This window comes from Vulpes lagopus, chromosome 6 (assembly GCF_018345385.1).
Source record: "Vulpes lagopus strain Blue_001 chromosome 6, ASM1834538v1, whole genome shotgun sequence".
Classification (NCBI taxonomy): domain Eukaryota; kingdom Metazoa; phylum Chordata; class Mammalia; order Carnivora; family Canidae; genus Vulpes; species Vulpes lagopus.
In genome coordinates this window covers 34864585-34878765 of record NC_054829.1, presented here as the reverse complement: position 1 = coordinate 34878765, position 14181 = coordinate 34864585, and the positions used below count along the sequence as shown (strand labels likewise).

The following is a 14181-nucleotide window of genomic DNA, read 5'->3' as shown; positions in this document are numbered from 1 at the left end:
ACAAAGTGCTCTTTTTTTTATGACAAGAAGAACAAGGTCTTTTCAGTTATTGTTGTTCTTAAGACTTGAGTGTTACTCCTGAAAGAAAACATTCAAAGGAAATTTTGATTTGATGTTTTCTGATTTTTGTGTTTTTTTATGAACTTACCCAATATTTACAAAATTATTCTAAGGTTTCCATTATTAGTATTTCATTCTGCTTCTTCAGAGGAAAATGATTGTCTGTTTACCTACTACATGACGTGTTCTGAAAGGGCCACTTGTCCCTTGCAACCACTGCCTAAATCACATTCGAGCTGAAAACTATTGGCCATGCCCTTTGTTTTGTTCAGTTTTCATTTGCCAGGTCATTTAGCCTTGAAGATACCCTCACCCAACTGTAGATTAATCCTCCTCGAGTACCGCCCTGATTGTGTCACTCCCTATTGAAAACAATTCAGCTGTCCTTATAGCTACATGGTACAGGTTAGGCTGCTTCTTCACCTACTGCATGAGGTCATGGCTGCACTCCCCATTGGGGCTGTAAGGCCAGCTCACACCCCAGTTCTACTGAGAAGGTTACAGAAGAGTCCTGGGCATGGTGTGTAAGCAGCACTCATTATAAGAGATCTTTGCAAGCCATCCTGCCCTGTTTCTAAGTACCCATTAGCCGTTTCCATTTAGAATTCTTACAGCCACCTCAGAATCAATATACCTCCTGACCAGAAGCCTACACTTCATAGGTCCATGCTGCACCATCCCCCACAGACCACCCCGGTTTCACTTCAGTTCTAAACTAGCCACAGCATGCGGTGCCATCACTATTTCCAGATGAGGAAATGGAGGCTTGGAGGTTTAATGACTTAATGTCTGGTCAGACAGCCAGTACCAGGCAGACATGGAATGGAGACCAGATCTCCTGTATTCTTTCTACTATACCAATATATATATACTTATATACTTATATATATATATAGTCTCTTCTAAAATCTAGATCCAAGTAATAATTGAAATTATTGTAAGAACTCATACTGTAATAATTACAAAAATTGAATTGAATATATTGCCATTAAAATGTCTTTAGGTGTCATGTTATTTAATTATGTACTCTAATGGCATTTTTACTTGAAAAAGTCAATAACCTGTCTCTTATATCTTACTGTTCTATAATATTGTGCATATGAAAACCTTTCCCTCTTGTCCTTCCAGGATATAGAAAATCAACTTGCAATTAAATCCAAAGCCCTGGATGAGTTGAGACAAAGTTACCTGACTTCGGAGAGTGGGACAATGCCACTATTAGAAGACACAGCATCCAGAATTGATGGGTTATTTCAAAAAAGGAGCAGTGTTATCAACCAGGTACTAGACAGAACTCATTTGAAGTATACTATTTCTCTTCATATATTCTTTCATCTTTCTCTGTTGTTGTGTAATCACAGAAACTCATGCCATGCTGAAAACTGAGAAATTGCTCAGAGAAATACTAAAGTAGGGAAAAGCATTTCAAATCCCATGTTTTACTTTGTTTTGTTTTGTTTTGTTTGCACTGGATAATTAGCAGTAGAGCCAGCAATTCTAAAACCATTGGCAGGCTAGAAATCCATTTGGTTATCTTTGTTTTGTCTAATGTATTCAGACAGAAATGTCTCCACCCTCCAACCCAACGGAGCATCTGGTACCATTTCCTAACCAGATACACAGTAGCAGCTAAGAAAAAGCACGACCAGGGAGGTGACTCAGGGAGAGAGTGATCCTGTCTCCTATAGCCTCTATTAAGCTAGAAGCATGGTCAGCATATAAAGAACTCCAAAGGCAGTAAAGAAGCATAGCATGTGGTGAGGAGAAAGTAAAGAGAAAGAGTGTAGAAGACGTCTGGTCATTTTATGAAAGACACGTTAAAGTCTGCATTTAGCCCTTCCAGAAGTAGAGCACCAAAAAAGCAAAAACAGGCATCTCTAGATATTACAGCTTTGACGGTGCCCCACAAATGGAGGGGGAAACTATAAATACTAGCCAATTATAGAGGTGTGTCCATACCTCGCAGAGGTCCTTATTGTGGATATATTTGTTATCTACTAAAATCTGCTTTTGACCATTTGTTCCAAGAAGGAATTGGGAATAACCTGTATGAGTGAAATTCATAGGTGACTCTCAGCCTCATTTCAGCCCCATAACTTAGGCAGGAAAATAGAGACGAGCTTCACGTATCTTGTGTAAGTTGTTTGTTAAACATATCTTCTATGAGGCTCTATGCTCACTGCCTATAATACAAAGATTAACAAAAAAATAAGTGGGCCCTACCCTCAAAGAACTCACAGGCTACTAGAGGAAATATACTTGAACAGATAGTCACAACACAATGAATTATAATTAAAATGTTGGGGGAAAAAAGCTTGAGTTAATGAAAGTAAAAAAAAAAAAACATGCAGGTGGTACTACCATAGAAGATAGACATGTAGATAAATTGGATAGAATTAAGAGCCCAGAAATAAACCCTCACATTATAGTCAACTAATTTTAGATAAGGGTGCCAAGACAGTTCCAAGGTCGGCGGATAGTCTTTCCAAAGAATGGTACTAGAAGAGCTGTATATCCACATTCAAAAGAATGAAGATGAACCTCTACCTTCACACCATATATAAAAATTAAATGGATCAAAGATAGTGCTACAACTACAAAACTCTTAGAAGAAAACCTAGGCCTGAATCTCCATGACGGGATTAGGCAATACTTTCTTAGATATGACACCAAAAGCACAAGCAATAAAAGAAAAAAATAAACCAACTCAGGGGTTAAATAACTTGCCCAAGATCGAAAGCTCACAGATTGTCATTGAAATGTTTGCAACTCCCCCAGTGGTCTCAAACTGAAATGCCTAAATCAGATACCATAGTGGAATCCTTAGAAGGGAACAAAATGATTGAGAGAGGCTCTTCTTAATGATTTTCTAAATATGTTTCCACTTCTCATATAGGTCAATGAACTCAAGATCTCCATGCAGTCTGTTTTACAGGAGTGGAAGGTTTATGATAAACTGTATGAGGAAGTGACGATGATGACAATCCGATTCTGGTACTGCATGGACCACAGCAAGCCTGTGGTTTTATCATTAGAGGCCTTAAGATGCCAGGTTCAGAACCTTCAGGTAAATTAACCAGATCTTAGCCCAGTACACTGTTGGCAGAAAATCTCCAGTGGAATCAAGCGCAGAAATTGACACAATTGCCTTTGTGCTGTCCACAGAGAAGCACAAAACAGTATTTTAGATAGCAGCATCAAAAGTGTAACATGGAATTCCAAAATGAATCACATGAGCCAGATGAGTGAAATTTTGTAACAGGATGCATTGGATTTTTCGTCATTGTTCATGTCCATATTATTTCACTGTTTTGGGTTTTGGGGGGTATGTGTGTGTTAGTATACATTTTAAAGTTCTGTCTCAAATGAAAGAATGTCATCTCAGTTTTCTTCTTCACATTTCTAGTAATTTTTCCCAGTCCTATTGAGGTTTGAGTGTTCATAGTATTGTGATACAGCAGCAAGTGATGATCAGTGGCTGCCTCCTTTGGATGTGGCCAGGCCATTCTGAAAGAATGTACCTGCTCTTTCTCTCAGTCTCTTCAAGATGAAGCTGAGAGCAGTGAAGGAAGTTGGGAGAAACTGCAGGAGGTGATTGGAAAACTCAAAGATCACTGCCCCTCGGTTGCTGAAATAATTGAAGAGAAATGCCAAGATACTCATGCCAGGTATGCTTTAAGATACAGTTTGAATAACAGAGCAGATATCTTTATCTCAACAACATATGGTGAATGAAGTGACATAGGCTTTGTAAAGTCATCTTAGTCATCAGAGATAACTGGTTTTATGCTATTTTGGTTTCTTCTGCTTCAAAACATTTAGTGTAAGTAAGATTTGATTTTGTGAAGGCTATTTCTTGCCTTGTAACCAGGGTAGCCACTTTCAGAGGGCATAGACTAACTGCTCAGTGCAATCCCCAGGGACACAAAAATCCCAGGCAGAGACAGGCTACAGAGTAGTCAGAAGAACAATCTGATTTACTGGAAACATAACCTGGAAGAACGAAGCTGTTATTATTCCTCTTGGGGAGATGATTTGTGAGGTTGGAAGGAATTCCTGGATGAATTGCTTATGGTAGGAAGCTCCTTCTAAGGAGTGTGGCCCTAGTTAATTTCAAGGCTTTTATTCTGTTGAGTAGGACATGAAATTCGGCCTAAAGATAATTTGCTCCAGGGACGAAGACAGATTCAGCATCTCTGGTAAATCCACTTTGAACAAGGGACATCAAGTGTATATGCCCTGCAGTGGCATCATCAGCTCTTGATCCAGTCCTTATTGGGAGAAGGGAAGGAAGGGGAATAAGGAGGAACATAGACATGTATCTGATGCCACTTCTAGCATTGGAGCCACCCTTCAAACTTGGTGGCGCAGTTTGCTAATTAAACGGATTCAGTTGCCACTACACAAACACGTTCAGTTGTTGGCACAAGAATATATCAGAAGGCTGGTTAAAAAGGTTGGAGAAAATAGCACCAAAATGCTAATGGTAGTTGTCTATAAATTAATGAGATGTCAAGAGGTTTTTTTACCTTCTCTTTATAGCTAGGTAGGCAAGTAGGTAGGTAGGAAGGTAGGTCAATAAGCTAGATACAGATGTAGGGATAGATAGATTTAAACATACATGTTTTGTGGGGTTTTGTTTTCTTTTTATTTTATAATTGAGTGTATATTATATTGGTAAGTAGGAAAAATATTGCTAAGAAAAAGCACTGTTCTGAATAGGTTATTGAAATCCATAAAAATAAAGCATTTGTGCCATTTTTCACCTTTTCCATCCATTTAGCAGGGTTAAGGATATCCTGAAACAAGCATTTTCATAGGCTGCAGGTGAAAGTATAAATATTATAATGTTTCCAGAAAGCTAGTTTGGCCACATATATACTCATAACCTTAAAAATGTTTGCATAGTTTTATTCTTTGACTAAGTAATTCTCTCAGAAATCTGGTTTAAGGCCAACGTCTTGAAATGCAGGAATAGGTCTTTTGAACAAAGTTGTATCTAAGCATACAATTTGAAAGCAAAATTGAAAAGTACATCAGTATCCATGCTAAAAATTGAATTTGGTAATTAAACAGAAACCAGACCATTAAGGACTATTATGTATAGCCATTTAAAATTAGACTTATTGGGATCCCTGGGTGGCGCATTTATTAATAACATGGGGAAATTTTTAAGTCACATGGGAAAGAAAGGTACCAGAGTCTATATGTAGAGTAAAAAGTGATTTCCCCTATTCCTGTTGTTATATAAGGAACACGTTGCTTTTGTAATTAGAAAATAATAAATTTGGCATAAATGTAATTTAAATAAGGCCTATTCAATGACTCCTCCCATGTGGAGAAGGTTTCATCAGGCATGCAATTCAATACTTTGTCTGTCTTTGCCTAACAGACGTTCATAATACAATAGATTTGCAAATCACAAATTTGGTAGGTTTTGTTGATATTAGTTTGATATTTAGCCAACTAAATATCCTAATTTGGACTTCTGTTTATATAATGGTGATACATTCATTTTAAAAGGCATTTGTGTCTTCTTAACAACCCATTTGCTATTGACTTACTGATAGAATGTGTGCATGTTATGCTTTCACTGTGAGGGGAAGGATGATATGAGGTCCTGTTGTTCATGTTGTTCTGACAGGTGGACCCAGGTAAACCAAGACATCGCGGAGCAGTTGCAGAAGGCCCAGAGTCTGCTACAGCTCTGGAAGGCCTATAACAGTGCTCACACCGAAGCCGCAGCAAGGCTGGAGCAGCAGGAAGCAAAGTACCAACAGCTTGAAAACATCAACATGTCTGGAAACAACCTGGCAGAGATCCTGACCTCAGCCCTGCAGGATGTAAAGGTGGTTGCAAAGCCCATTGGGAAAACCAAGGCCAAAGCAGCCCAATTGATAGTACCATGACCCAGGAACTAGAGGGACCACAGGGACAAAGAAGTGGGTAGGAGAGGCTCATGAGCAGGCCATATAGGACATAAACAAGCCTGGGATGTGCAGGGTTGGGAGGGCCAGGTAGCAGCTCTGAGGCGAGGTCTAGGCAGCAGGTAGCTGGGTCAAGGGCATCTGATAATACCTCATTTTAAGTTTCCCCTTTCATTCTAGCAGGTAAATCTCTAAAGCAAAAAAAAAGTCTCATGCAAGGTCTCAGATAAAGGCAAAAGTAGTTCAACAGAGTATGATCTTTTAAGAATAATAGATATTGAATCTCTTGCTTTAGAAATAATTATGGACTCATGCCACATTTATATGGCTTTTCTGTGGGTATAATGATTTTTAGACTATATTTAAGAGTTGTGTGATTTCTTCTGTAATTTTATCCTATTATATTAATGAGTGCCCAGAAAGTGAATGCTCTCTAGTTTTAAACTGGGTCACTGGATCCATTGTGTATCTTCTGATACTATAGGTCAAATCAAAAAGTATTAATTGACTTAGACAATCCAACAAATGTGCTCTGTATTTCAAATCAACTTCTACCAAAAAAACCAAAAAAACAAAACAAAACAAAAAACAAATCAACTTCTACCTAATTTGTTGTTGAAACAAACAAATTTCACATACATTGTATTTATAGAGTAGCCCTAAAATCATTTTGATTAATAATAATCTACAGTCTCTGCAAATGAATTCATTTATGTCACAAAGTCTCAGACCAAAAACTGAGTTGCGCTGATTCATAAAATTAGCCTTAAAGCAGATTCCTAAAATGTTCGGTGATTAGAGACACAAAACATCAGAATCTACCCAGGTGATCTCTAGTTTCTGTACACTGGAAGCCCCAACTCTGTTGATCATTTGTCAGTTTTAGCTCTGAACTATTTGAGAAGATCACCAGTGATGTGCATCATACAAGGAACGCTTAGCTTTTTCAGCTCTTTAAACAATAACAGAAAGCCACACCCACAATTTTAGGGCAGAAATTCTTCTGGATGTTGATAGAGTAGGAGGGATGAGAATTTTTGTTATGATAGGAGGAGAAGGAGTTTTCTGATCACTGCTTCTTCTCCAGGAGCTGCAGCAGGATGTACAGAAGACAAAAGAAGCCTTTCTCCAGAATTCCACTCTCCTGGATCGACTTACACAACTCACAGAGTCTAGCACCCACGTGCCCCTCTCTACACAACTTCACTCCCTGCAGAGGGCTTCTTACTTGGAAAAGATGCTACTTGTGAAAGCTAATGAATTTGAGGTTCATTTCATTTTCTTTTTCTTTTTTTTTTTTTTTATTTTATGATAGTCACACACAGAGAGAGAGAGAGAGAGAGAGAGAGGCAGAGACACAGGCAGAGGGAGAAGGAGGCTCCATACACCAGGAGCCCGACATGGGATTCGATCCTGGGCCTCCAGGATCTCACCCTGGGCCAAAGGCAGGCGCTAAACTGCTGCGCCACCCAGGGATCCCTTCATTTCATTTTCCATTCAAATTATAATCCTGAACATTTGCAAGCTACCCTCAATTCCTTATATCCTATGAAGTAAGAGTTTTTAGTGCTTTATGGACTGCTCCTCAGGGAAACTACAGAATAAAGATGCCCTGAACATAAAGATGTCCTGACATGACTGTTCAATCCCATGTGCAATGGGCAGATCTTAGGCAAGCATCTGTTCTTCACTGAACATGTTAGTTTAAGAAGTAAGATATTGTATTCCTTTCACTATTCAGATCTCAGTTATTTGGATCTCCAAATGGGTACTCAAGTCATAGAAGTAGCTGCTTAAAGCTTAAACATCTGTTGTATTCTTTATTCACTTTTTGAAAAACCTTTACTGCATGAGCTGTCAAAAAGCTGCATAGAAGGCCATAGAACTGCAATGTCACATCTCAATATCAACAGGAAGAGAACATTTAACTAGCAAGCCGAGAGAGCAGAGACCAACCCTCCTCTCTGTGCCCCTCCCCTTCAAGGAGATGATCCAGTCATCCCTGAAGGCTCAGTGCTTTGCCAGAGGCATAGAGTAAAAACAAACAATCTTCTGAATATTCATCTCTGGATAGTCAAGATAATAATGAGCTGCTAGGCATCTTGAGCTTTTATCAGCTTCCAAAACTATGTTTAATTCTGTTATATATGCATGTGAAAATTTCTAATGAAAATTTCTCTTGTTCTAGTTTGTTCTGTCACAATTCAAGGATTTTGGGGACCGGTTGGAATCTTTAAAAGGTCTCATTATGCATGAAGAAGAGAATTTGGATAAACTTTACCATCAAGAAAAAGAAGAAAACCCTGATTTATTCCTGGTATTGCCAATGTTTGTGTTTTCTTAGGGCTTAGACTCAACCATAGGATAAAAAATAAGCTAATGACTGTCAAGTTATAGAGTCTATTTGTATCTTCACTCAGCACAGTCAGTTATATGCCATTCATTCTTGACCTTATTTGCCCTAAGGCCTAGAAAAGTATGACAACAGAGAGATCTATTTTAGTAATATGCCACAGTAAATTTAGTAGATTTAAAAATGTCTGACATCAAAAAATAAATAAATAAATAAATGTTTGACATCTTTACTAATTAGCTTCAGTGAACTGGAATAATCTAGGAATTGGCTGTTGTGATTAATTGAATTTTTCTGGTTGGCTGAAGATCAAAAGTAAAAATCCTATTAAATTAATTCTATTCTTTTTCTTTTTCTTTCTTTCTTAAGTTAGTAAGTTTAGTATAAGTAACAACAAAATTTGGATCCTACAAACTCCGAAGGACCAATATTCATAACCTAGATCAAGAGTCAGCTAACTATGACACACTGTCCAAATCCTGTCTTCCACGTGTTTGTATAAAATGTTATTGGCACACAGTCATGCCCTTCCATTTATTAACTGTCTATGGGAGTTTTCATGTTGCAGGGGCAAAGCTGAGTAGTTATAACAAAGATCATATGGCCCATAAAAGCTAAAATATTTATGATCTAGCCCTTTATAGAAAAAACTTGCTGACCCTCACCTAGATTACTATGGCAAAGTTCTGTAGTGATAATGTGGATATTGTGAAGGACATTTGCTTAGCGTATCATTGACCTAGATGCTGTCCCTGGAGTATTTTAAAAATAACATTTTGCTGAGTTTGCTTTCTCATGATTTCATGTTCTATCAAAATATAAATGTTTTAAGTACCATGCTTTACTGGGGTTATTTTAATTAAGGATTAAATTTTCATTGGATCTGTAGGTAAACTGCACGATATATTGAAGGTCAAGTTATTGGCAGACTGCATGGGACTCTTAAGGTTCTAAATGAGTCCTTAAAAAAAAAAAACAATAACAACAACTCATTTCTATCTGCCTTAAAGACAAAATCTGACTTCATTTTCTATTTCCTGGGCCATTCAGGTGCTGCTCACGTGTGCACTTGTCCTAGACAAGCCACAGGATTGGGAGATCAGAGTTCAGGTCCAGCTCTCATACTAATTGGCTATTTGACTGTGGGCAAGTCATATACCTACCTAGGCCCCAATTTTCCCTCATTTTTGGGATAAGAATGGTCTGCAGCATCACTGAGGCCTTTTCATCCTCTAGATATCTTACTGACCTCCAGAAACCTGAAATGTAATTTTTTTTAATAGAAACATGTGCTGGCACTGACGGCCCAATCACCTGATGTTGAACATTTGAATGCAGTAAGCCTCAAGCTCCCACTTAGTGACATAGCTGTAAAGACGTTACAAAATATGAACCGACAATGGATTCGGGCCACAGCAACAGCACTGGAACGCTGCAGGTCAGAGCAACCCATCTCTACCATTCTGTTTCAGTGAAGCTAAAATCATCAGCTTGAGCTCAGTAACATCACTGTTTTATGGCTGTGTCTTGTTTGTTTATAAACCTTTGTAGTGAGCTTCAGGGAATTGGACTGAATGAAAAGTTTCTTTGTTGCTGTGAAAAATGGGTCCAGCTTTTGGAGAAGATAGAAGAGACCCTCAAGGTGAATATTGGCAACAGCCTCCCAGCTCTCCTGGAACAGCAGAAAACATATGGGGTAAATCTTTGCTCTCTACTAGTTTGTACCCTCATCCTGGGGTGGGAGTCTGGGAAAGATAGATACTCATTGTATTTTATTTAAATCAATTCTGGTGTGCCTGGGTGGATCAGTCGGCTAAGCATCTATCTGCTTTCAGTTCAGGTAGTGATCTCAGAATCCTGGGATCTAACCCCATGTCAGGCTCCCTGCTCAGTGGGGAGCCTGCTTCTCCTCCCTCTGCCACTTTCCCTCCCTGTACTCTCTTGCTCTCTCTCAAAAAAATAAAATCGTTAAAAAAGAAAAAAAAAATCTATCAATCCCTAAATACCAATTATATGTCTTTAGGCAGATTCATTTGTCAATTGATTATTTGTAACATTCTCACACATTTCATAAATGTCAACATTTTGTTTTAATGCTCTATTTTATTAATGAGAGAACTCTAAGATTTTCTGTAGTAGGCGGAAACTTCTCACACAACTTTGCTTCCATAGAATGCAAACATACCAAGAGCATACTAAAATACTTCATCTTTGCACTTTTACTGAATAATTCTCTATAATATTGAAGTACCTGATATAACTATCATTGCAGCATTAATGACTGGACAGAGGAATTTCCCCCATGCTTGTGCTGATGGACATTTGGAAATACTCTTGGTGGTTATAAGCAGATACTGCAGTTTGAAAGTATACATGATTAGGTCACTGTAATTTTTAATGTAACTGATTTAAGCCTACATTGTTACATTAATGTCCTCCAATGAAAATGAAGTTCACTGAACCAAAACACCCTGAATTTAATCAATTACCAAACCTCTTTACAGCTTAGTTTCCTCATCTTTAAATGGGTATGATAATAGTAGTTCTGCAGGCTGAGGAATAAGTGAGACATGCATGTTTTACACAGTGCCTAACAAGTGGTAAATGCCCTATCAATGGGCATTAGATGTAATTATTATTAGGCCTTTTTGCTTCTGAGACTATATTCACGGGTGATATTGATGTAATGATTGAGCATCTTTTGCAATTAGGCCCCAATAATTTTCTTTTTTTTTTTTTTTTATGCTAGTCACACACAGAGAGAGAGAGAGACAGAGACACAGGCAGAGGGAGAAGCAGGCTCCATGCACCGGGAGCCCAACATGGGACTCCATCCCGGGTCTCCAGGATCACGCCCTGGGCCAAAGGCAGGCGCCAAACCTCTGCACCACCCAGGGATCCCAGGCCCCAATAATTTGAAAATTAATCCCCTCATTGTCCTCTATGAGCTTAGATATTAATAGGAAATACAAGTTTCAGGTTGGTAAAAAGATATCTTCCACCTGATTATTTTCTCTTTTTACCCATATACAGATGTTAGAAGCTGAAGTTTCTATAAACCAGACAATTGCTGATTCTTATGTTACCCAGTGCTTACAACTCTTGGACACAACAGAGGGAGAGAAGAGGTAAGCTGTCTGGGGCTTATGATGGTTGCATGTGTGTGGAGGGCAACACAGCCAGAGCTGACCTCCCACCACATGGATCTTGACCACTTCAGTGACTTGCAGCCATGTCGGTTGATAGGCCATCATGGGGCCAGTCTCCTGACTATTAGGATTAGGGACTTGCTGGTAAGAGGGGTGGCCTTAGGAGACAGTAGATGAGTGCTTTGCAAATACCCACTCACCAAGTATAGTTAATGAAAGTTTTTACCCCAAAGGATTCCTCTGTAGTCTTTTCCTCTCTATCTTCAGTCTCATGACATTTTGCTATTTAAAAAATAATTCTTAAGGTGCTACTCTTCCTAGCAGATAGCTATGTCACATATTTCTCAAAGAAAGGATTTCTCTCTCTCTGTGCAACATAGATGGTGTTGGCATCACTAGCAATGCCAGTGAGGCTAACCAGAGTCCCTTACGCCAGCGTGGTGACAACAACTGAACCTGCTTGCACAGGTGGTACACCTGGTAGACAGAGCCCTTAGGCAGCCTGACCTCTTCAGTGCTTCTCTTAGTGTCCTGATAGCTATTGCTTTTATTCCCCATCAATAATACACCATACCTCTGAATTTTCTTTGAACATAACTAAGAAATATGAAGTGCATTTCTTAGTAGCTTTGAAGTTATAAATTCAAGCCAGACCCTTGTTCTAGGACAAAAACTAGTTTTGATTTGATCAGTGCAGCAAAGCATGACTTTTCCTATAATAAATAAAAGGCATTATTTATCATGTGGTGGGTTATTTATCTGGAAAAGACTAGTTGAGTAGTTGTGGAAAGCATGTTCTTTATTGCTGAAATGTTGTCAAGTACAACCTTCAGGTAATAGATAATGTTATACAGCATCGGCTCATCACTTCCCATTGGTCCAATATTCTGTTTTCCACACAGCATTTGGCATAATGTAAGTTAAAACAGCTTAAATTTGTTTGAGGAATGCAATTGTGCATGCTGACACAATGTACCAGGTCTTGTGCAAATATCTCCTGCTAAGCACCTTTGCCACCCACATGCTGCTCCGGCCCTGAGTTTCCCGACATATTTAAATCGAATGTACTCAGATTTTAAGAAGGTTTTTTCCCCACGTAAACTGTGCAGATAAACAGCAAATGTGAGTTTCTATTATGCATTGGTAGTTTTTCTTTATTCCTACATGTTGATATTAGGATTCTCTAACTATTTGTTTTTCCCAAGACGGGAATTTATTTCAAAGTTCACGAAGCTGAAGGACCAGTGGCAGCGTGCTGCCCAGGGCATCCAGCAGAGGAAGAGTGACATCGATGGGCTGGTGGGGCAGTGGCAGTACTTCACCACCTCTGTGGACAACCTGCTCCGCTTCCTCACCGACACCTGCCACCTGCTGTCTGCCGTGAAGAGCCAGGACTGCTATGGCCTCCACCAAACTAGGAGGCTGATCCAGGAGCTGAAGGTAGCACATGTGCAATGGTAGTGTGTGGACTTCCAGGGTGGTCACTCTTTGGAAGACGTTCATTCACCTCAAGTTTTAAGGTGTGGTTCAGGTGTACTCTCTGCAGGGGAAGAGCAGCTAGGCAGGGTTACCATGACCGTATCCAGCCTTGTCCCCACCCCATGGTGCCAGAAACCTGATCTTACATCTATTTATCCAGAAATAGTGAGGCTTGGGATCCCTGGGTGGCGCAGCGGTTTGGCGCCTGCCTTTGGCCCAGGGCGCGATCCTGGAGACCCGGGATCGAATCCCACGTCGGGCTCCCGGTGCATGGAGCCTGCTTCTCCCTCTGCCTGTGTCTCTGCCTCTCTCTCTCTCTCTCTGTGACTATCATAAATAAATAAAAATTAAAAAAAAAAAAAGAAAGAAAGAGTGAGGCTTATGGTAAGTAGTGTAAATAGGTAGTTTCAGTCCCTTTAAAGAAGAGCCTGCATGATGTCAAATGGACTATTTTAAAGCTGTCCCTTTAATGCAAATATTGGTGCATATGTTTAAGTGCCCATAATAAGTTTAAGTGTATATTTTTTGTATTTTACCTTTTTTATTTGTTCTCTCCTTTTATATTTGTTTAGCATAGTGTGCATATTCTACTCTTATGGGTTAGGAGTAAGCTGACTCTTACACCATAGTAATGGGTATCTGCCCTTAATTTCAGGTCTAATACTCTAATTATTTTCTTAATGCTCTTGGATCTATTAATCTTATAGGCTCTTATTCTTTGAAGTATATTCTTTATTTCTCTATGCTTCTGATCATTACACTAAGAATGTTATCCCTTAACAACCATTGGAAATTATTTAAGAACACATTATTTAGTATAGCATATAGAAGTATAAAACATTAGCCTTAGATGTGAATGTATGTGTGGATGTTGCACACATTCTAATCAGATTTGCCTAATGTATATCTAATTTAACATTTATTAGTAGAAAGGGCTCTGAAGGAAATATTCACAAATGTACACAATCAAATTTTGATCATATCAGAGGCTTAAGGAACTTACTTTTTTTCTTTTTAGAGCAAAGAAATTCATTTCCAGAGACAGCAGACCACCTTTGAACTAACTTTAGAAGCTGGGGAGAAGTTACTGAACACAGCTAACCTGGAAACTCAAGACTTGATCGAAAAGAAAATAAGTCAAATTCGGGACGACTGGGAGAACACAAAGCTCCAAGTAGGCGAGATGATTCAACAGTTGCAGAGCAATGTAGAG

The 14181-nt window shown here is 39.0% G+C and overlaps 1 protein-coding gene across 6 annotated transcripts in view; it reads left to right on the top strand.

Moving 5' to 3' along the window:
- Window positions 1-14181, top strand: part of SYNE2 (spectrin repeat containing nuclear envelope protein 2) — a 326121-nt gene that overhangs the window by 261579 nt on the left and 50361 nt on the right. For all 6 annotated transcript variants that reach the window (XM_041759982.1, XM_041759984.1, XM_041759987.1 and 3 more), the window contains 11 exons: window positions 1189-1341; window positions 2957-3127; window positions 3598-3728; window positions 5705-5909; window positions 7075-7254; window positions 8176-8304; window positions 9624-9778; window positions 9892-10036; window positions 11374-11468; window positions 12695-12929; window positions 13987-14181. In XM_041759982.1, coding sequence (XP_041615916.1) covers window positions 1189-1341; window positions 2957-3127; window positions 3598-3728; window positions 5705-5909; window positions 7075-7254; window positions 8176-8304; window positions 9624-9778; window positions 9892-10036; window positions 11374-11468; window positions 12695-12929; window positions 13987-14181 — 1794 coding nt within the window. The remainder of the gene's footprint in view (window positions 1-1188; window positions 1342-2956; window positions 3128-3597; window positions 3729-5704; window positions 5910-7074; window positions 7255-8175; window positions 8305-9623; window positions 9779-9891; window positions 10037-11373; window positions 11469-12694; window positions 12930-13986) is intronic.